The sequence below is a fragment of the Pseudopipra pipra genome, chromosome Z (genome assembly GCF_036250125.1).
Source record: "Pseudopipra pipra isolate bDixPip1 chromosome Z, bDixPip1.hap1, whole genome shotgun sequence".
Lineage (NCBI taxonomy): Eukaryota > Metazoa > Chordata > Aves > Passeriformes > Pipridae > Pseudopipra > Pseudopipra pipra.
This window is the reverse complement of record NC_087581.1, coordinates 61,721,754-61,745,583: the sequence shown is the minus strand read 5'-3', so window position 1 is coordinate 61,745,583 and position 23,830 is coordinate 61,721,754. Positions and strand designations below refer to the sequence as shown.

Genomic DNA, 23,830 nt, shown 5'->3' with positions numbered 1-23,830 from the left:
AACATGTCCCCTTTTCCACACTGTCCTTCCTGGTCTGTGTACCTGTACCCCACAAATTCTGGGCTGGCTTTTCATGTCATGGTTAGAGAAGTGGATCTGTTCTGGCTAAAAGAGTAAAATCTGACTTAGCTCTGTCAAAGATTCCCTGGGTGACATTGGGAATACCAGTTTGAGCCATGTTTCCCATTTTCTTCATGGTGGTCTTAGCACAAGGAATTTGGGAAGTTTAGCCCTTTCATGTTGGCATAGATGCTGCATGAGAAGCCTTATTGCTGTACATATAGTAAGGTATGGGTCTCTGTGGATAAAAAGGGAAAGTACCCTTACTGTGTGTAGTATTTGGTATGACCCTGACATAAAGCTTTAGCATATCTAAGAACATCTGCAGCAGGGGTGGTGTCACTGTCCCTGACTCTGAGTATACATGGAGACCTACAAAAACATGTGCAGATTCTCGTGTAGTTCTTGGAGAAGAATGTGGTTCAAGGATTTAAGATGTATCACATCTTAAAATGGTCCTCTGAATCTGCCTCTGAAGTTTTCAAGTCTTCTCTGTGGCAGTGTCAGTTCCACATGGCACAAAATACAGGTATGATATGATACAGGTAGATACAGAATGAGGAGAAGATATTCACCAAGTTTTGTCTTTCTACAGTTACAGAAACTCCAGCTATGTAGTGCATTCACACAGCCCCTCTTTTTCTGTGCCTGTGTTGTCTGTCAGTATCACCATAGCCACACATGCAAGCTCAGCCCTGCATGTTTCAGTTTCAGCAGAAGAGGATTGAGACTTGTGTCTGACAAAACTGTGTTTGGTATCCCACAATTGAGTTTATTAGCTTACCATCAGTAGTGATACTTGAAGCATTCTCCAGGACTAGAGGGCAAATTTTTTTGTCCCAGTCATTTTGATCTGTTGTCCCAACTCAGACCTTGACAGCTGACTAACCAAGATCACACTTCATGCAGATACAGGCGCTAGCTGTCTTCTATTTTTTTACCTTGGCATGGGCAATTAAGAGAAGAGAAAAGAATTCCTACAACTGGTTAGTGCCCCCTCAGTTTTGCAGCATTGCTTGTCAAGCAAGGTGCACCAGTGAACAGATAAGATAGGTTTAGTCTTTGGTGTTGAGTTCTGGAAGTCAAAGGGATTTTGAGCACTGATCTCTCAAGATAAGGCCACAGTGAGTTCTGACAGAATTCAGTCATCTTGTAGTTCACAGTAAATTTCACAGAAAACAAGATAGATTAATCTTCCTGAGAGAGTCCTGACCACTCTAAAAAAATACACAGAGCACTACTAGTTTAATAACTCATACAAGTATGTCTTGGTGATACAGGTTAGTCCTGTGAGCTCCATGGGAGTTCGCTATTATTTTCTTGTCCAGGCTGACTGCGTCTGCTCAGCTGGCCCTCTGCTGTGCAGCAGAAGAGGAAGAACTCTGCATCAGTGCTCTGCAGCTCCCACCCTCCCAGTATAAAACTCTACTGAAAGTGCCACTCAAGGATCCAAATTTGAGACCCAGCTCAACTCTTGCTCTTAGTAGAGCATTTTCACACAAGTACTTCATTCATTTAGGGTATTGGAGATGATAGTTTTGTGAAGGTCCTTAAATCATAAACACATTGAACAGTTTTGCAGATGTGCTCACAGGAGCAGCACAGTTTGATTGGTGCTCAGTCCAGAGGCCATCAGTTGCTTGGTATATACTTAGCTTCCAGCTTCCAGCTATAGCCTGTTTCACCCACAATGCCTTATGTCAAAGCCATCTTTCCCTGGGGATCTTGTGGTGTCACGTGTCACAGCACATTTTCACTGGCCCAGACCAAGTGCTTTTCTGTGGGCAAGGCATAGATTAACTTGTTGGGGATGTTACATTGTGGGAGCCCAGAGAATCCATGCATGAACCGATTTTGTTAGCCACCATCACAGAAGTGGGCAATGTCTATGGATATTACAAGTGAGAAACAAGCAAACAGCCCTGGCTCATTTCCTGTGAACACAGAGCCTACAAGCATCTGAAGGACTCTAGCAATTTCCCCACTCTGTCCATTTCTTTGTCATTACTCTTTCTCATATCTGGTTGCCGTGCCAGACATATTTACTTCTGCCTTGTGGGTAGATCGTGCTCAACTCTACTGATGCTGCATGCAAACACTTTGAGGGGTAGTACAGTCTCTAATTAAACATAAGTTGTTTTCTCAAACACTTTGTTCTTTATTTTCATGGGAGATAATTCTGTCTCTTCTCCTTAGCAATATGTATTCTGCCATGTCTCAATGGAGGTCGCTGTGTGGCCCCTTACCAGTGTGACTGCCCCCTTGGATGGACTGGATCACGCTGCCATATGGGTAAAACTTTTTCTTGTGGGTTTTTTTTGCTTTTTATGACTCTACTAGCAATAATTAGCACAGTTCACTAAGGACTTATAGAAATCCCAAGCTTCTCACAGAAAAACCCAGGCCTGCAATAACATTCCTGGAGGATTTGCTGTCCCCAGCTGTAAACTGCTTTCTAGGAAGTCCCTGATGATTCTTTAAAATGCCCAGAAAATCTTGCTTCCAAAAAGGACAGATAGCATTCACAAGCAGTGCAGACAGCAGAGGATTTCCAAGAAAAAGAATAAAACTAGACTGTCCATTCCAAAATGTATTTGAATTTCATTTTCATCTTCAGCACATGCAGGTCACCATTAAACTCACAGACAAGCTGCAGGTACTACAGAGGTTTTTCACCACATAACTGTCTGGTTTGTTGGATTCCCACTTATTGCCTGAGTACTGATCCAGGGAATAGAGCACAGCAAAGCAAGGATTTGAGGGTGGTTGAGTTTAATGGGTACTTGGTATCTGGGTACCTTACTTAAGGTATCATCTAAGTTCTCTGAACAAATTTAACATGTGCTGCATTTTACTAAAGATCTTCCTTGCACCTAAACCAAGTCTGAAGGGCATGGAATACACCGAAATAGTGAAGGGTAGCGAGAGGAGTGGTTCTAGGGTCCAGATTTGTGCCCTAGCAAGTCAGCTTGTGTGAGATGAGGCTGACTGCAATTATGGATAATATTTGAACTCAAGTTTGGAATATGTGGTTCCATATCAAGACTGAACAAGTGTCAGTTTTTGAAACACTTGTGCCTGTGAAAACAGACATAAAGTTCAGCAACTGAGTGATCACTGAAATGTCTTTCAATCATTATTAAATCTCAAACACCAGTAAATATTATCTCTTCTCAAAAAATTATTTTACATTTTCTTCACTGTATTTTTATTGTCCAGGTGCACTTTAACTGATTTTTAGCAGAGACTTAACATGAAAGCCTAGTTTTGCTTTCCTGCAAGACTTTGAAGTGGCTGATAGGGTGAGCTGGAGGAGGAATTAATGCCTGTTAATGAATGTTTGTATTATTTGTTTAACGGGTAAGAATAGTGAGTCTGGTGGATAAGCTGTGTGATGCACTGCAAACATAACTATCCTTCAGCAAATTAAAGTTCCAAAGTGAACATTTTAACTTTGAACTACTGTCTTTTGAAGGGACTCTTTCCTAGAACATAATGCATCATTTCCTCTCATATTTCACAAGCTTTGCAGCTATAATAGGTGCTTAAGGAGGATAGATGGCTTCTTAGCTTTTGGGTCAGCAATTCAGATCTCTTCAGGCTTGACTTGTTTTTCAGCAGCTGAAGGAAAAATTGTAATGAACAACTGCATCTGCGTCAGGGCCCATTCATAAAAGCTCATAACCACTGCTTATGACATTTTTAAATCAATTCGTGGTTTAGCTACTGGTATTGACATTTTGCCATAACAGAGAAATATTTTGATTAACTGATGGTCTCACAGGAATAATTATGTGCATAAAGTGAGAGCTAAAGATGTTTCAAGCGTATGCTTCATTCCAGAATCAGAAGTAATTTTCAACATGACATGCTTGGTGCACTTAACTGCATAGGCATGATCTATCTTTATAACCTTCTACCGCTGTTCTTGTTTGGCCCAGAGAAATTAGAGTATTGTATTTCTATCTCCTTTTGCATTCCTGTGATTACTCATTTCCATTTCCTGTAATTCCGTATTAATCAGTGTTTTCTGATGCATATTCCTTGCAAAAATATTACCCTGCGTTTGTCCTCACTGGTATCTTTAGGATTGTCCTCTACATATGCCATTATTGGCTTAAAATTCTTTCAGTTTTTCTGCAAGATAAATGTCTGCATTTGAAGGACCTCATTAAGTGAGTCTCCAAATCTGTTCTGTAAATTGTGTGCTTCTTTATCTTTCAGTCTCAAAATTGATAGGAAGACTTGAAGCTTTGACTTTTGTTTGGTTACTTGGTATCCTTGGGTTTGACTGTCACACAAAAGCATGTACAGACATTTCACTGCTGGGTCAGCGCGACCTGTAGGGCAGACTAGTGTTTGGTCTCTAATTCAAGTGCCTTGTTTAAACCTAATCTCACCTCTTCGGGCTATCCAGTGTCTTTCAGGAACTTACTGTCGTTCTCTGCTTCCTTTCCTTGTCTCCATGCAGGTGCCATTTTGTGAAGTCTTACTCCTTGTGTGCTGTGATCTGCAAAAGACTTTCTGACCTTTAGCTTCTTCTGCTTATTCTGTCTATTTCTATACTTTTTTAACATGTCTAGTATCTGCTTGCCCTGGCTGCTGTTTAGCTGTCACATTCCTTTCAAAAAAACATTTTATTCCTAGAAACTCTCCTGTTCATCTTCAGACTCTTGTAGTCCCTCCTCCTGCTTCCACTTGCATTCTTTTTTTTTTGCTTTAATTTGCGGCAAAAATAACAGAATTTTTAAGCCAATGTAAAATTATACACTGTCTGTTTCATCCAAGTCATACACTCCAGCAGATAGCAAAAGTAGTGGAAGTAGTGAAATCACATTCAGCAGAGGTGTGCTTCTAAGGCTGCCCTTTCCAGAGCAAAACATCTTTCACAACAGACTGACAGCTGATGTTTAATGTTGCAGTTTTGAGAGCAGTCCGTTCTTAACAGAATAATGTCAGATGGATTTTCAGTGCCCTGTTCCTTAATCAACTTGCTGTGGGTGTGCTCATTAATGCAACTTTGTGTGTGTGTATTTGTATGCAGCTGTTTGCCAGTTGCCTTGCTTAAATGGTGGGAAGTGCATACGACCAAATCGGTGCTATTGTCCCCCATCGTGGACTGGACATGACTGCTCTAGGTAAGTGTTGCTGAGCACTATCCCATAGGTAGGCTGAATCACACCCTACTGAACTCTAAGTATGAAGAATGTGCTATTAATGTTGAGCATCTCTAGATCCTGCGAATCAGTGACCTTTAGGTGGCTCATGATTTATGGGCAGTCTGGAAAGACCTTAGAAAGTACTCTGCAAAATAATTGCCAACCTTCCAGAAAGGTTTACTTGTAAGCAGACAGGCACACCTGCAATGTTGAGACTGATTTTTCATAGTGTAAATGTAAGTGGGTTTTTGAAATGTAATACAGAATGTCCTTCAGGAAATTTTGGTGGCCTACTGTTTACTAATGTTCATTTTGAGTTGTATGTGCCTCAGCTGGGTCCATGTTTAGGACTAGGGTCATGCAAACAGATGTTATAAATAGTAGGTCTTCTTATACCCAGTGTTTAGTGATGTAATCATCTAAAGAGTACAGCTCTGTGCCCCTGAGGCAAGTCCCAGTTCTAATCACCTGGCAGCGCTAAGGCCATGAAACATGTGCAAGCAAAAATGCTTATACTTCAACTCACACAGGCTGCTGCTGAACACATTGGTCATTATTCTGGAGAGCTAAATAAGAACCAGATGAATATTAATATTTTGCTCCAGGAGACAGACGAAGCCTGTGACATTGTAATGTTTTTCTAGTCTTCTTCCTGGACAGATAGTGACAGATGTTCCTCCCTATCTCTCTGATATGCAGTTTGTCTTAAAGCTATAGAAAAGATGCTTGCTTGAGAAACTGTATTGTCCAAAATGAATAGTTTTCATTTGTCAGCTGTGATTATATATGCCTTAGTGAAGCAACTTAAATGTATTGCCAACAAATAGTATCCAGCTTTAGAGTGAAAGGTACACATCTGAAGTTTAATAGTATTTCCATTTAGGACATGAAGCAGAGAAGCCCATATCCAGTGGATATAACAGCCGAAAATAATGGATTTTATTTCTGAGGCAAAGCAAAGTTTCAGGCTATTACCAGACTAGACTCTTCTTGTTTTGTCATTTTGTTGGGGTTTTTTGTCCAAGTCCATAGCTCTGTGCAGTATTGTGAAGTCTGAGAGAAGAAGGGTCATTAATCCTGCAGGTTTGCAGTCTAGCAGCTTGTCCCTTCAAGAGCTGTCTGAGAGGAAGTTTCCCAAACAGAGCTAGGTGAGTGAAGGGAATTAGGACAGAAACAAGCGCTGAGATCTGTTTCATAATTTGTTAAACTTTGGCCTCATCTGCCTGTGGCTCTTCATGGGGTATGATACCATTCTGAGGACTCAAAAACCATACAGGCAGAACAGGAGTAAATGCCATGAGAGCAAAGATTTGCTGTTGCAAGTTAACAAGGTATGATTTGTAAGGGAAAGCTAAAAGGGCTAAAAGTTTTTATCAGCATCCAGGACAAGATTAGCTCTAAACCACCCTGTGATGAGCCATGACTTAAATGTCAGATATCTCTGTTTCCCATGCCCAGTCTCTTCCCCTATCAATATGCCATATTAAGCTGTGACACTCTAATCCCCGATATAAGTTAAGACACCATCCTCTTGTGCTTCACTGATCATCTCATTTGGTATGTTCAGTACAGCACTGATTTTATTTTGTTTGGGTTTTTTGATGCAGGAAACGGAAGGCTGGATTCTATCCCTTTTAACATCAGAGCAGCAGTTCTACATTCAGATATCTTTCTTCAGGCTAGGCACCATTGGAATCTAATGCATTGTAAATCAAGTCCATTGCTTCCCTTCCCCACCCCCAGCTCCCTTGTTTTGTATTTTATTTTGTGATATGTTTTTACAATACCTTTGAATTTTTAAAGAACTCCTCTGTATTTTTCATTTACAAAAGTATTATCAAATATATGCTGCTACACAGACATCATACACACATACACATACAAATGTAAAGATTCCTACAGCCCACTGAAGGGTTGTGTAAAGTGAAGTCCCTCCCATTTCTTACATACAGTGAGCTAATTAAACTGTCTTATACTGCCAACTATGATTAAACGGAATGTGGCAATTCTGTTTACCAGCTGCCAAAGCATACTACTATCCAGCAACTCAACAGTAAAGAAGTGTTACACAGGGTTAACTGAGCCACCAAACTGTGCATTGGGCCTGTTTCTGAAGTTAAGTTGATATAAATTATAACTACATGTGATAAAGTCTATATTGTAACCACAGTTTCTGGTGAGCGCAAGAAGAAGATTCTGTAAAGTACTTTGTGTGACATCAACTTAGTTGGAGAGTTATTTAATGGGAGGCATCGTCATGAATTTTACCTGAGATGTCTTGGTAAAATGTAAAAGAGACAAGAGAATATCATGTCATTCAGCGAAAGATGGACCAAGCCTAGCCAACAAGAGCTTTTGAAGCTTTTTGGCCTACAGGCAGTTCAGGTGTAGCTCTAAAGCTGGAAAATCTAGGATCCAGCAGTGGGAAGCAGGTGGACCACTGAAACTTGCACTTTCCATTTGCCATGGGATTCACCACTGGCTTGTAACCACCATCCCTTTCCTGTGTAAATGAAGTACATATCTAGCAGCTATCTGCCAGGTGAATGATTTAATAATACCTGGGGTTTGGGTCCCAAAGTTCGACTGCCCTTAAGATGGAGGGAGAAGGCACCAGTTGCATTTACAGATGAAGCTTCACTATTCCCTTGCCAAAAGGCTGTATTTTTGTTATGCAGAACCCTCAGAAAACTGGAAAAGGCCTCTCTTGAGTACACACATGGGCAGAAATGCTCAGCTGGCTGAGAAATACTGAGAGCACACATGCTGTCAGATTTCTTATTCTCAGACTGTTGATCCCATTGCATCTGAAGATAGCACACACCTGAATGCCATCATTAAGTCATGCTCTGTTGAACTGAAATGCTAAGATTTACCAATGATTAAGTAGGGTGGTGGAATTGCAAGGCAGAAATCACATGCATTTTTCAAAGTCACATGTTTGGTAATTGTTATCAGTTAGCAAAAAGTCTGATCTATGAAAGAAGTCGTTAAGAGTCAGAACCTGAGAGTCATTCATCAGAAGCTCCATTTTTCCCAGTAATAATAGAAAAGTGTAACTTACAGTCAGCATTGGGAAAGAAAAAGGAGAAATAAATTTCACCTTCTGTAGCATTCCTGCTTAGTTACCACCCCCCTGAATAAGAGTGTGCACAACTGCCCCACTCCTCACCCCTTTATAGATGTACCTTCCTTTTATGCATGAACTTGTATACAGGAAAGTGATACTACACCAAAATGAGCTCACAGTAACAGGGCTCTAGTAAATACTGACACATAACTGATGGCTGTTAGCCCAACACCAGAAATGGGGAAGAAACAAACAAGTGAATTTGTGAGCCAGTAAGAGCTTTCAGCCAATTAAAAGAAAAACAGAGAGGAAAGAATAGGAGTCATTAGGGGATCAGATTAATGTGAATGTAGATTCCTTCTCAGTGGGAGCTGCAACCAGCTGAAGAGTTGTGGTTTTAGCTCCTACAACCTTCTTTTTCTAATGGACTCTGCTAGCACGTAGCAAAATTCTTCTGTCTCCCAGCTCCACAGCCACCGATGTTTACAGCTTCAACTGAAGTTAGTGTTCGGTAAGTAATGTCCGCATTTCAACCCATAATCACCACCATTTGTAGGCACTTTGTTCCTTAAACTCCTTGCTGCCTTAACAGCAAATGAAGGGAAGCTGCAGTGAGCCACACAGGACTTCTCAAGGGAAAGAGTGTACAAGTGAGAAAAGCAGATCTTTATTTATATGTCATTCTCATGGTTTTGTCCCTTTTCCAGTGTGTTTCTCTGGTATGTCCCCTGACTCTGCCCTGGTCATCTCCAGAGCAGAACAGCAGTGGTGAGGAGAGAGCTTAGAGATGGCAGGACATTGTTGGAGAGTTAGGGCTGCAGGATGGCTTTTAGCACCCCAGCTTCACAATAGTGACTAGTACATGGAGTCCCGAGATCAACCCAGTCAACAAGTTTCATAAGGAGATGTGGTGTTAGGACAGAGTAGCTGAAACTAGAGGCTGTTATATTAGTGTTATTGATGATGTTTTGATACTTGCTGGAATACTTTCCCCTCCCTACCCAGTACTGTATTGTCATTTATGTCACTGCTTGTTGTGTGTTTTAAACGACTTCCATGTGATGCACTTTACACTGTAAATAAAGTTGCACCCTGTTTAGTACCCATATGGAGACAACATTGCATTCTTTTCTTAATGCCTCACAACAACAATATTAACCTACCCTTTAGGACCTTCTGGCAAAGCCCAGTTATCAAGGAAATGGAACTCCACTCAAGGGAAAAAACAAAATAATTGTCAGCAATCTTAAAAGGATGTGCTGGATTAGTCCAGATTTGATCTTCAGATAAAAATGCACTTGGCAGCTAATTTCTCAAATCCTATCTGCTGCTAGGGCATATTTTAAAACCTGTAAGGGCCAAATTTACCACTGGCATAAAGAGATGGATTAATACCTGCTTCGCTCACTGCTTACAGCTGATGGAGATATGGCTTGTTTTGTACTGCACCAGTACTGGAATTTTTAAAGCTATGGGGGCACCGTATTCATGGAGAGATGAGGTAAATTTGTACTGTAGCAGAAAGAAAACTTTGTAACTCAAACACCACTCCTCCAAACAAGGACTGCATATAACAGTCAAAAGATTTAGGGTGTGGAGTTTCTGGAGGTGATATTGTAAGCCTTCCGATGTTTTGATACACAGGCATCACTGGAGACTTGGAAGCGCAGAAGGCGGTCAGTGTTTCAAAGCTAGCAGCCCAAAAGGTGGTGTGAGGTTACAGACAGTGCTGTTAAAGAAGCCCTGAAACTTGATGTGTATCTTATAGAAAAGATAGAAATTTACATCTCAAATTTGCAGTACTTTAAATACTGGTGATAATCCTGAGTGGAAACAGCTGGGCTGCCTTTGCATGTGGACTCATATCTTGTGCATGCTGTAGAAATACAGAGCACTGCCTTATTTAAAAGGAAGTGTGGTAAGAACAGCCTCTTTCCCTGGCCCTGTTCTCTTTGTTATGAAAATTCAACAAGCTAAAATGCTGAAGGGAGTCTACTGACACCTATGTCTCTCTGCTTGGAAATACATTGGAAAAGGTTTGAGTGTTGGCTCTGATCTCACAGTGGGGCACTGGACAGGGTTAATGTGTGCCAGCAATTGTTACTGTGAGAAGTTACCTTTTTACCTTAGCAGATTGAGCAGTGATCTCTTTTGCACCTCAGCACAGGACAGTTTGTGCATCTCTGAATTGTTTTAGAGCAGTTTGGATCCTCACTGCAGAAAGGATCCCTGGTGCTTTTACCGCACTGCAGATTCTTTTCTGGGAGAGCATACCCTGACCACACATTTCCTGCAGCGAGAGATGGGCATTGCAGTACCCAGAGGCAGGCCAGGTAGAATATGCAGTACCATTATTGATCTATTTCTCCAAGGTTATTTCCATTCATGCGCGTGATGCAGAGCACTTCTTCACGTATCCGTCCCATTTATGGCAAGCTCCTCTCCCAGGAGCCAGGCTGCACTTCCATTAGCCTTGCTTTGTAGGCAGACATGTTGCCAGTACCTACCAATATCAAAGTCTGCATGCTTGCCACCTCTCCCTGCTGAGCCTGAAGCACTAAAAAAGCTGATACTCTTCGTAAGCTGATTGAGGTGGTTCTTCAGTGCAGGCTGGTCCATCCTGCCAGATGTCACTCATGTAGGTGGACAGTGTGACCACTTTGTGCTACAAGAAGCACCATGCATGGTCTAATGAAACAGACACTTGAGTTTTTTACAGTGGAGAGGCTGTGTCATGACAAGAAAGTCACTTCAAGTCTTCCCATTTTATGGGTGAAATGAGCACCTCCTCCTCCACTAAGGTGCTACAGATTTTAAAAAGACAGATGAGATTTAAGCATGATTATCATCTTTACTTATGGTAGGTGTTCTGCAGATGTCATTCGCACACCTCATTCCTAGCTCAGTGGACCACCACTCACCTTAATCTTTCCAGTTTAGTGTCTTTGCCGAATGTAAATCTTCCTCTTCCAAGTTTTCACTTGCAACCAACATCTGCTGAACAGATTCTCCTGAAAACTCAAGTTCTCTCTTTATCTCCTGAAACTTTGAAGCTATGACAATGTCATTCGGCGCAGACCAACACCAGTTCTGTTTGCACCCAGAGCTTGTGTGCATGGCTCTTTTCTGCAAAGGCCAGAAAAGGAGGCTGCTGTGCAGGGACAGGTTGTCACTGTGATGCTCCTGTCCTGCACCACCTAGCAGGCCAGGAACATGGTAAGGACTGACCCTGCATCTCCACTCAGCACTCTTCTCTCCTTGATGACGATTTACTGTGCTTTTCCCAGCAGTCTCAGGAAATCAGTCTGTCCTTATGCAACCAGGTGGTAAAGAACAATTACAGCAGCCTGCCACTCCCTGCTCATCTATGCTCTGCAAACAAACCCAGGGCTTTCCCAGTTGGCTCTTAGTCATGCCTTCACCTCCTTTCCCCTCCTAACTGCTTCCACAGAACAGTCCGTTTATTTTGCTTTGTGTTCAATATCCTGGCTATAGTGCTTCCTTCACAGTTGGGAGTGGCATGATTTCTTACTCAGAATTGACCAGGATTCATTGGATATGAAACCAGCAGCCTCACTGGCTGGGAGGGAGGCACAGTGGGAGGGGTGATGAAGCTGTCCAACTGATGGTGCAGGCAGGCTGGCAGGCTCTGCAACACACAGCAACAGCCCTAAGGAGCTGAGCTCTCCTCCAGCTGTTGCTGCCATGCCTTGCCTTGCCTTGCCTTGCCTTCCTCTTGCACTCCCTGGGCATCCTTTTCATTTTACAGATACAGGCTATGTTTGCAGCTGTAGGGGGGGTGGGGTGTCTGCATTTTCCAGGCAGACACTAAAAGTATGGATCTGAGGCACATCCAGATGGGCTTGCAGTAGCTGGGGAGAAGATGCTGCTCCCTTCTCCCCCTGTTCTGCAGCAGTCTGGGTTCATCCAGTGGGCACCTGCCCCATTGCTGTGGCTCACAACTGATTTGTGCAGCATTGTCCATGGGGCTGCAGCTTGATAGACAATGTCATGAGCAGTGTCCTGGGATGGTACACAAGACACAGGAGTCCAGCGATGTGCAGAGATCCCATCTACCTCTGTGCAGAGTAGGCAGGTTCAAAATATTGCTCAGTGCCAAGGGAATTATAAAGGGAATTACTGTCCTTGGCTGTTTCTGGAGCACTCTAATGTCAGCTGGGAGCCTCCGAGCCACACAAAGCACCAAAGCCAGGCTACATGACCATCCCCAGCTCAGCCAGGGAGATAAATGATTCCCCAAGCAAAGGGTTGATTCACAACATGCTCTACAAAAACCAAAACCTCTCAGCTGGACTTCTTCCTGGCTCTGCTGCTGCCTGTCTGCTCTGGCAGAAGAGGAGTGAAGCCAGGCACTAACACCAGGCACCAGGCATGGGAGCCCAGGAAGGGCCATAGTCCATCCCAGGGAGTAGAATATGGGCAAAAGTGCCTGCAGTCATTATTGGCAGTGTTGAACAGGGACAGCCTTGCAGCTCTGCCCAGGGAGAACCTGGGCATGACTCCAGACCCGTGTCACCTGGCATGGGGCATTAGGGGAATTCCAGTAAGGGAAAGTTTTTCCATGCTGGCAAAATGGGAGACTATGTGGTATGACAAGAAGAGAAACCTCAATCATCATGGCTAGTCTTCGCGAACGAAGTTTTGGGAAGGGCACTACCCACGTTTGTTACAGGCACGTTGGTGGCTACAGAGGCCAATACAAGATAGACACGTCCGGTTGCAAAAGGCACAACAGAAAGACTCCTTAGATGGTAAATTCTGCAAGACACAATTCTTTCTGCATTGTCTTTTCTCCTCAAGAGTGATTCTGTGTGCTTTCTCAAAAGCATCAGCAGCGTTATAGATGGTGTGTCTCCAGACCTCCCAACTGGAGGCTGGAGTAGACCAGTTATGTAGATCAACCTCAATAAAGCTGCAGTTTAGAAAGCACTTAAGTATATAGTCATGTCATACAACCATTAAGGGTACTTAGCTGCACCTATGCAGTTAAAAACAAGTTTAAGCATTCTTCTGGACTGCAGCCTTAGTCATTATGGGATTATAATAAATGTGAAAAACTGTGTCTGCCCTACAGACACTGGTGAGATGCTGCTAAGTGCCTGGCACTGAATATTTGCTGTCAGCTGAATGCAGAAGGCTGATAAAAGAGATGGCTACCCAGTCAGACCAGATGTCTGGTTTGATTTTATTAAATAGCTTGGTTAACAATCTGGTGTAAGGGATAAACAGCTCATTAATCTGTTTATTTCAGGGAAGTGCTGTAAGCACCTATGAGAATTAATTACATAAAGGATAATCATATTAAAGGGAAGTGATGTGAAATTAAAGTTAGAAATGACAAGTCAGTTCTTCCTGAGGTAAAAAAAAATTAACGTACCCCTGGGGAGTGAGGTGAGTGTGAAGGCAGGCTGATGTCCTGGCTATTCCCACCCACGCCTGCTTTGGGCTTCATGCTTGGGAAGAAGCAACACTGGCGGAGTCCTAGGCAGGAGAGAGAAGAGCAAAACAAAGATCAGGCCACAGCACAAGGGGGATGCAAGAACAGAGCTTCTGTGATTTTTGTTTAATCTCAGTTTTGGTGCCACAAGGTTATGACTTCTCTCTGGCTAGCACCAGTGAGATAATGTTGCCGCCAGTTCTGTGTATGCTGGCATATGAAGCTAGCAACTTCTGGCAGCTCCTGTCCACATGGGAGGATAAGGAATCTCTCAAGGGTTGGAATCATGACACTCTGAAACAGCAGATAAATAAGGGAAGATAAACACAGCCAGGCAGGAGGAAGCAGACCCTGATTGTGCCACCAAGGATCACATTGCAAAGCACAACAGGGTCAGCCCAGCCCTCCTTCTCAGAGTGTGATTTTGCAGCCTAAATGTTCTAAAAGTATAGGGTTCTCCTGATTTCATCCCTGGTAAGACTACATAAGCCAGACACAAGTGGCTGCTGTGTATAAATACCATGTCTGAGGACACTTCAGAGAGGAGTCGCTGAGTGTGGCTGTGGAGATATATAAAAAAATAGGATTGAAAATAAGTAGAGCAGATATCCCATTGCACCAAAAAGCATATGGGCTGGGCTTTCTCTGAGAAAACACTGGACTTCATCAGTTCAGTTAGTTTAAAACTAGACATGATATGACATGATAAAGTCAGAGAGCTCAAAGCAGTAGATTTCTTATATTTCTGCTTTCAAGAAGCTTCCTGGGTTTTTTCAGACTTTCAAGGTATTCATGAAAAAATGCAAAAGTGGTAGAGGATGCAGTCTGGCTGGGGATGCATGACTTGTTACACAGACTGGCACTTCAAAAACCATCAAGCAGTTAAGCACTGAAGATTAGAAGGAGGAGCCCTGTCCCTCTACCTACATTGCCAAGAAGATCTATAATTGGGCCTTAGGGCAATAGAGATAAAAGCTGAGCAGCAAAAGTGAAGCATAGAATCATAGGATTGTTAAGATGGAAAATAGCTTTAAAATATTTGAGTCCAATTGTTAACTTTGCACTACCAAGACCACCACTAAACCAAGTGCCACATTTACATGTCTTTTAAATACTTCAGGGATGGTGACTCCACCACTTCCCTGGGCAGCCTGATCCAATGCTTGGCAACCCTGTGAAAAAATTTTTCTAATATCCAATCTAAACATCCCCTGGTGCAACCTGAGGTCATTTCCACTTGTCCTGTCACTTGTTACCTGGGAGCAGAGACTGATCCCCACCTGGTTACAACCCCCTCTCACACAGTTGGAGAAAGTGATAAGGTCTCCCCTGAGCCTCCTTTTCACCAGGCTAAACAACCCCAGCTCCCTCGGCTGCACCTGCTAAGACTTGTGCTCCAGACCCCTTCCCACCTTCATCATTCTTCTCTGGACAGAGGCTCCCGAATGTCTTTCTTGAAGTGGTAGGCCTAGAACTGCACACAGGACTCAAGGTATGGCCACACCAGTGCCAAGTAGAGTAGTACAATCCCAGTCCTGCTGGCCATGCTATTGCTGATACAGGCCAGGATTGGCCTTCTTGGCCACCTGGGCACACTGCTGGCTCATATTCAGCTGCTGTCGACCAGCACCCCAAGGTCCTTTTCCATTGGGCAGCTTTCCAGACACTCTTCCCCCAGCCTGTAATGCTGTCTGGGATTGTTGTGACCCAAATGTAGGACCCAGCATTTGGCCTTGTTGAATCTCATACAGCTGGCCTCAACCCATTGTTCCAACCTGTCCAGATCCCTCTGCACAATCTTTCTGCCCTCCAGCAGACCAACTCTCCCACCCAACTTGGTGTCATTTATGGACCACTGAGGGTACACTTGGTCCCCTCATCCAGATCATCGATAAAGACTTTGAACAGGACTGAGCCCAATACTGAGCCCTGGGGAACACCACTAGTAACCATTTCCCCTTGAATTATAGAGGCTTCATTCTACTCCACATCCCTGTCTTCCAGCTCAGCTACCATGAGGACAGCTGATGTTACTATTAAAGACCTAGGAAAAGAATACCTGAAGTAGTTCAGCCTTTTCCTCGTTTTTTGTCCCTATGTTTCCCCTGCATCCAATAAAGTATTGAGATTCTCCTTAGCTCTCCTCTGGTTGCCAATATGTTATATAAACATTTTATTGTCTTTTACAGCAGTAGCAGTTGGGACTTGGTTGTTCTATTTTCTCCCTGCATAACCTCATGACATCCTTGTCATCCTTCAGAGTTGCCTACCCCTTCTTCCAAAGGTCATAAACTCTCCTTTTTCTTCTGAGTTCCAGCCAAAGCTCTCTGTTCAGGTGCAGGAGAAGGTTCAGGGTGGTACAAGAACTTGCCTTCACAGGTGTCAAGTCAGGCTCTCCTTGTCAGATACAAAAAGGACTCTGTCACATTTGAGGTGTGGTTGGGTGCTCTGTCTCCCTCAGGTCTGTTCTCATCACCAGCAGATGTCTTTGGACTCAAAAGCAGCTGCAGATATCCCCAGTAATCAGTGTTCACAGTTGGGCGAAGGCCCTTCCTTCTGTGTTGTTTAATGAAATTCAAATCAAATCAAGGATCAGGATCTATCTGAGGCATCAGTAGGCTAGAGCAGGAAATAACAGCCAGGGTGAATACCTGTCAAAGGACAACAAGAGCACAACTGGATTTTCCACATAGTCCAACACCTCAAAAATTTCCATGGGGAAATAAGGTGACTTGGATGGCACTTAATCCAGAAAATCTCTGCTCTTAGAAAACCTTCATGGCTGATATCCCCATCACATTCTATACCTTCCTCATGCACATACACGTGCACAGAGGTGCCAGGGTCTGCCATGTGTGGGGAAGTAGTGGCAACTCCTGCCAGTTCCACATCTTCCTGCTCTGTACCAAGGCACGGATGGAGAGTGGGGCTGCAAGGCACAACCCAGATCAGCTGCCCATGGTTAAAGTGACTTCTCCTAATTTAAGCATCAAAAGCCTATTGGTGAGATGTTTAGTCGTGCCCTGCCTGTGCAGGCAGGGCATCTTCCGGGCTACAAACCACTGAGCCAGACCCACAGTAGCCAGTGCCCTGCAGCCTTGCCCTGCCCCACAGTAAGACCCCTTGCAGAGGCAGCACTACTCCACATTGTGGAGAAGCAATGCCCAGTGTGTTGTCTCGGCTACTTTGGAGGATCTGTATTTGGGGTGCCTATGTCCACAGTGCAACCAGCCTCACAGAGAGGTGTTTTAAGGCCAAAAGTGAGGCCACACAACCTGCAGGGAGCAGGGGTGCTTTCACCTGGTGGGGAGTAGAGCAAATGGGACCCTGAGCAGACAACCTAGTGGGTCTAGTGGGGAAAGTCAAGAGCCTCCCTAGGGCAACAAAACTGTTGTCCCTCTGCAGACTGACAGGAAACTGCACTGGCCCCTATTTCTCAAAATAGCATGTGGCTGTTATGTCGAAATCCAGGGTTGGCCTCCAAAACCAGTGTTTTGTCCTTTGTCACATCCTGTTGTACCATGATGGGGCTACAGAACTGTTCAGTCTCCTGCACTCAAAGGCAGAGTTGGCTGCCAGGACAGCAGCTTGGGCTTTTACATAAGGGTGCAAGAAGCTCCAGCTCTTCTGCCATCCCTGCTTAGATATGGTAGGTAGATGGGATGGATACTGCTGCCACTCTCAGTTCCTCCTGGAACTGATGTGTTGCTGCAGCTGGTTTGGTTTGACACTCCTCTTCTGCAAACACTAAGCATGGATGTCAATTGATGTGATGCTAGGCTGCTGTCCTGAATATTACAGGTCAGATCCTCTACAGGTGGGCGTGAACTTGGCCTGTTTGCAGCCCACAGACACGTGTAACTAATTTCCATAGCAAGACTTGCAGGTATTGATGTCATCTACAAAGATGGGGAAACTAAAGCACAGGCATCAGGTAATCTGCCTAGCCATGCAGAGAAGATGGAGAGATACAGTTGGGCTGGATCTGGGACTTTCCAGCTCTTCTCCCAGGCTGTACTGCTGCCAACCCATGACTGCCAAGCATAGTTTGCACTCAGTGGCTGCTGGGGCACTCAGAGGTGTGCTGGGAGGTCTGAGGATGCAGGAGGAAAGATGCCACATGTCACCACTACCACGTACCTCTGCCTCAAAGGCAGACAGAGTATACAAGAAACCCTGTGGGGGCCACATGTCCAGTCATATAGGGGATTACCAGGACCATAAAAGCAGCAAACAACTGGCAGCAGTGAGAAATAAAAAAGATCTGCAGTGGATAACAAAACTGAGCCTTGAGATGCAGTGGGTTTGAGCTTTCAGGTTAACATTTGCTTTTTGCAATTGGTTGCAGATCCTCCTCTGGTGCAGCTCTGCAGACTGACAGACAGGGCAGGCTCTGGGCTGCTGAGTCCTCACAAAGTTTCTCTAGAAAGTTGCAGGATTTCAGGTTCCCTCTGGCTCATTAGCCAGTGCGTCAGCAGCACTGCTCACCAGATCAGTTTGTGAGACTGATGCAACCAGATGTTAAGTACTGCAGCTGCATATCTGCTGCTGAAGAAGATGCCTGTTGGGACAGAGGAACAAAAAATACCCTTAAACTCGAAGCCAGCTGCATCATAAGTTTATTTTGTGATGTTCAGGCTTGTCTGGAAAGATCCAGGTGAGACCTGGTGTATTCCTGCTTGCTGGGAGGAGACACTGGGCAGCAGCCGCCCTTGCCTCTAACTGCCTGCCTCAGGAGAGAGAGTGGCAGGCCTGAGAACAGACTTTTAGCCCTGTTGATATTTCCCATAGCCACACAGCCTGTCTATCTGGGGTCCCAGTTGCCTGTATTTTGCCTACGGGTTCAGCTCTTGACTCAGACCAGCCTGGCGGCCCCACAACAGAGGGTCCCCCACTTAGCTCATGGGATTTTTTAGGAGGTTATTGGACCCTGCATCCCCACTGAGCAAAGCACTGCTTCCATGCCAGTGCAGAAAAGAGGTGTCCAATGAGAAGTTGCTCTGCCCTACCACAGAAAATGGTGCTTGCATCTAGGCACCATTTGCAAACAGGGTCCCCAAGGAACTGCTAGGCTGCAGTTAGCAGTTACAGCAGTCTAGGCTGAGTTGCACGTGCCCCTGGGTGTGCACCCATTGCTTGCAGTTCTGGGGTAAGTACCAGCAAACCAGCATCCCAAGGGCAGACACCAAAACATTCTCTGCCTGCAGCCCCAGTGGCTGACCCTGGAGAGGCCAAAAGAGGAACAGCAGGGCTGGGCTGGGTCCTCCCCATATGAAAGGGGACCCTGAAGAGCTTTGCTACCATGGGTAAAACAGTTCTTGAGGATCCTTTTCTGAGGGAATTTTGCTCTGCTCTTGGTGAAAACTGTCTGACATTTAGCCATTCTCTTTTTCATTTAGCTGGTTTTTTTTCTTTTTCACTGATCTTGCTTCAAAGCATCTTTGGGAGGAAGGACTGCTTTTAACATATGAGCAAAGCAAGTGTAACTGCTCCAGCTTGACCAAAAAAGGTCAGATGAAGATAACTGTTTCCCTGCCAACCCTGTAATGTTTCAGCCAGAATTCGATGCAATCTGACTGATATGTCCAAATAAAATTCTCCCATGAGCTGGTCATATTCTTGGACTCTACCTTCAATCTCAATAGGACAGCGACTCTCCTGGGAGTCCAAAACTGCTGCCAGTGCCATGCCACTCTCTGCAGAACCCTCTTTGCCCCCAGACCCTCCCACCTTGGGTCTGTCCATGCCCAAGCTGAAGTGGCAGACATAGAGGGGATGCCCAAAACACAGTTTGGCTTCCTCTGTGCTGTGCATAACTGCGGCTGTACCTTTCTCCTCAGAATCATCAACTCCCAGTTGACTCTGAAATTGTGTGGGATCTGCTGCTCCAGCTGGATCCCTGCAATTCTATGGGGCCTGATAGGATTCATACCAGAATCCTCAAAGAGCTGGTTGACGTCATCACAAAACCTCTCTTGATGATTTTTGAGTGATCTTGGGAACCTGGGGAGGTCCCAGCTAACTGGAAGCTGGTGAATGTCATCCTGATTTTCAAGAAGGGCAAGAAGGAGGACCCCAGAAAATCCAGGGCTGTCAGTGTCACTTCAGTGCCTGGTAAATCATAGAATCATAGAATCAGCCAGGTTGGAAAGGACCTCCAAGATCATCAAGTCCAACCCTTGATCCACTACCGCTGTGGTTACCAGACCATGGCACTAAGTGCCATATCCAGACTCATCTTAAAAACCTCCAGGGATGGAGAATCCACCACTTCCCTGGCCAGCCTATTCCAATGCCTGATTACCCTCTCTGTAAAGAATTTCTTCCTAATATCTAACCTAAACCTTCCCTGGCACAGCTTAAGACCATGTCCTCTTGTCTTACTGATAGCTGCCTGGGAGAAGAGACCAACCCCCACCTGGCTACAACCTCCTGTCTGGGAGTTGTAGAGAGTGATGAGGTCTCCCCTGAGCCTCCTCTTCTCCAGGCTGAACAGCCCCAGCTTCTTCAGCCTCTCCTCACAGACTTGTGCTCAGGTCCCTTCACCAGCCTCGTTGCTCTTCTCTGGACCTGCTCCAGCACCTCAATGTCCTTCCTGAACTGGACACAGCACTCGAGGTGTGGCCTCATCAGTGCTGAGTACAGGGGAAGAATCACTTCCCTGGACCTGCTGGCCACACTGTTCCTGATCCAGGCCAGGTGCCATTGGCCTTCTTGGCCACCTGGGCACACTGCTGGCTCATGTTCAGCTTCCTGTCAATCCAAACTCCCAGGTCCCTTCCTGCCTGGCTGCTCTACAGCCACTCTGTCCCCAGCCTGTAGCACTGCAGGGGGTTGTTGTGGCCAAAGTGCAGGACTCGGCACTTGGCCTTGTTGAACCTCATCCAGTTGGAATCAGCCCAACTCTCCAGTCTGTCCAGGTCCCTCTGCAGAGCCCTCCTGCCTTCCAGCTGATCAACACTCCCCCCCAGCTTGGTGTCATCTGCAAATTTGCTGATGGTGGACTCAATCCCCTCATCTAAATCATTGATAAAGATATTAAACAGAACTGAGCCCAACACTGATCCCTGGGGGACACCACTAGTGACCAGTCACCACCTGGATGCAGCACCATTCACCACCACTCTCTGGGCCCAACCCTCCAGTTATGGAGAAGATTTTTCTGGGAAGTATTGAAAAACACCTGTAAGACAGTCATTGATCACAGCCAGCACAGTTTCATGAGAGAAAAATCCTGCTTACCAAACCTGATTTCCTTTTATGACAAGGATCACCTAGTTGATCAAGGGAAGCCAGTTAATGGAATCTTTCTGGATTTCAGTAAGGCTTTTGATACTGTCTCTCACAGGATCCTTCTGGGCAAACTGTCCAGCCCACAGCTGGATAAACACAACATGGGCTGGGTGAGCAATTGGCTCACAGGTTGAGCACAGAGGGTGATAGTGAGTGGGGTGACATCAGACCGGTGACCTGTCACTAGAGGGGCTCCACAGGGCTCCCTGTGCTCTTCAGCCTCTTCATAAATGACTTGGACACAGGACTGGAAGGGATACTAAGCAAGTTTGCAGACAAAACAAAACTGGGAGGAGCTGTTGACTCCCTCAAAGGCAGGGAGGCCCTGCAGAGAGACTTGGACATATTAAAGGACTGGGCAATCACCAACTGTATGAAGTTTAACAAGGAAAAATGCTCCATTCTACCCCTGGGATGGGGCAACCCCAGATGTACATACAGTCTGGGGAATGAGATGCTGGAAAGCAGTGCTGTGAAAAGGGACTTGGGGGTCCTGGCTGAAGGCAAGTTGAATCTGAGTTAGCAGTGCCCTGGCAGCCAGGAAGGACAACCACGTCCTGGGGGGCATCAGGCAAAGCATTGCCAGGCAGTCAAGGGAGGGGATTGTCCCACTCTGCTCTGCACTGGAGCGGCCTCACCCTGGATATTGTGTGCAGTTTTGGGTGTCACAATATAAGAAAGATATTAAGCTATTGGAGAGTGTCCAAAGGAGGGCAATGAAGATGGTGAAGGGCCTTGAGGGGAAGCTGCATGAGGAGCAGCTGAGGGCACTTGATCTGTTCAGCCTGGAGAAGAGACTGAGAGGAGACCTCACTGCAGTTACAAATTCCTTGTGAGGGAAAGAGAAGGGGCAGGCACTGATCTCTTCTCTGTGGTGACCAGTGACAGGACCCAAGAGAATGGCCTGAAGTTGTGTCAGGGGAGGTTTAGGTTGGATATTAGAAAGAGGTTCTTCACCCAGAGGGTGGTTGGGCTCTGGAAGAGGGTCCCCGGGGAAGTGGTCACAGCACCAGGCCTTACAGAGTTCAAGAAGTGTTTGGATGATACTCTTGGACACATGGTGTTACTCTTGGGGATGATCCTGTGCAGGGCTAGGAGTTGGACTTGATGATCCTTGTGGGTCCCTTCCAACTTGGCATTTTCTGTGATTCTGTGCTCTCTATAACATCTCATACAGGTTTTTTGTCTTTTCCCCCCTACCTTTATCCTGCTTCTGCTTTTCTTTTCCCAGGAGCCCCAGCAACCATGTCCAAACAGAGCATTTTGCCTTTATACATGTGGTATCAGCAGTTGTGCATTCCAACTAAGGGCTTCAACAACTGCTGTTCAGGGCAATGATGCAGCCCAGTGAGCTGAACTGGGGCTCCTGCCAGCCCTGCTATGGGCTCATGATGTGCTCCTGGACAAACACCTCATGCTCCATCAGTTTCCTTGCAGACCTTGGACATGAGACACCTTTGCCGAGCATGCACAGCCAGATCCACACCAAAATATGGGTTCCACAGGGGCTTGCACTGAGGGAAAAGTATTTTCCAGCCCCAGCTGAAAGCTAAAGCCAGTCTGCAGCTCCATCTCTCCCACCACCTCAGGCAGTTGCCTGTGTCGACAGTGTGTCTCCATGGCTGCCATGCTCAAAACACACAAGCCCAGGTTTGGACATACCAACTTGTCCTTAAAAGCAGCTGTAAAACATACTTTTCCACTTTCTAGTGGTTTTGGTTTGTGGTTTGTTTTTTTTTTCTTGCGTTACCCAGGAGGCTGCTACTTAAAAGCCTCAAAGCCCCTGCACAGTACAGGAGGAAGATACCCCAGTCCCATAGTCCTACCCAGTGCCCTGGTATCTGTGGAGAGGATGGCAGACTTCCAAAATAATCTCTGTTTGCTACATTTTTATCACATGTTTATGGTCTCCCAAGTGTTTGGGTTCCTGTTTATCTTAATTTTATTCGTACAGAAACAAGGCGAAAGGAAGGAGGAGGAGAGATAACAAGACAGGGAGAAGGGAAACATCTCTGCTCTTCCCCTCCACACTGCTTGCCTCCAAATCCAAACATCTCCAAGGCCACCTCTGCATGTTCAGATGGCTTCAGGGCTACCCAGCACCAAAGGACTTGACATCCAAAGGCATTCTTGTGTTTACTGTTTTCACGGATGAGGATTCCTAACAGGCACCCTCATGACCCCTGCCTCCTCTGCCCCAGCCACCTCTGGGACATCTCTGGTCAGCACATATGAGCAGGATGACATACCATGTTTTCATGTCCTGGGCTGATAAGTTTGGGGTTTATATTTTTCCTTTTCTACTCTGTGTGCCCAGGAGCAGCTTGTCAACCATCAGAAGGGGAAAGAAGTTTCCCAGACATACTGCAGGAATGCAAATTAGTTGTTTGCACAAATAAGTGTTTGTGCCTGTTCTTTTTCAGAGTAATTCCTTTTATTAACCAAACCACTTTTCCAGTTTGCCAAGATCATGTCCAGTCCTACCCTCTGCTCCAGGGCAGTGTGTCCCAGTTGACGTCATCTGTAGATGTCAGAAGCACATGCCACAGTCCAGCATTCAGGTCAATAACAAAAATACTAATTGGGATCAGACTGGGGCGGGGGGGGAGAAGCAATCCAAACCTTGCTTGAAGTATCTCTTCAGTGTGGCCAGAAACCATTGGCACCAGATGCAATCAGCCAACAAATTCTGCACTCGCATTCTAGTAATCTCATTTAAACAATGATCTGGAGAACCTCATAGGAGAAGCTGTAAAAAGCCTTGGCAGTCCCAAGAGATGTTCCAGGTGT

At 45.3% G+C, this 23,830-nt stretch overlaps 1 protein-coding gene across 1 annotated transcript in view; it reads left to right on the top strand.

Annotated features, from left to right (window-relative positions):
• The window catches only part of SVEP1 (sushi, von Willebrand factor type A, EGF and pentraxin domain containing 1), a 122,413-nt gene extending 113,018 nt beyond the window's left edge, over positions 1-9,395 (top strand). The window contains exons 48-50 of the mRNA XM_064642767.1: positions 2,257-2,352; positions 5,105-5,198; positions 6,827-9,395. Coding sequence (XP_064498837.1) covers positions 2,257-2,352; positions 5,105-5,198; positions 6,827-6,857 — 221 coding nt within the window. The 3' untranslated portion in view covers positions 6,858-9,395. The remainder of the gene's footprint in view (positions 1-2,256; positions 2,353-5,104; positions 5,199-6,826) is intronic.
• The last annotated feature ends 14,435 nt before the right edge of the window (positions 9,396-23,830 follow it).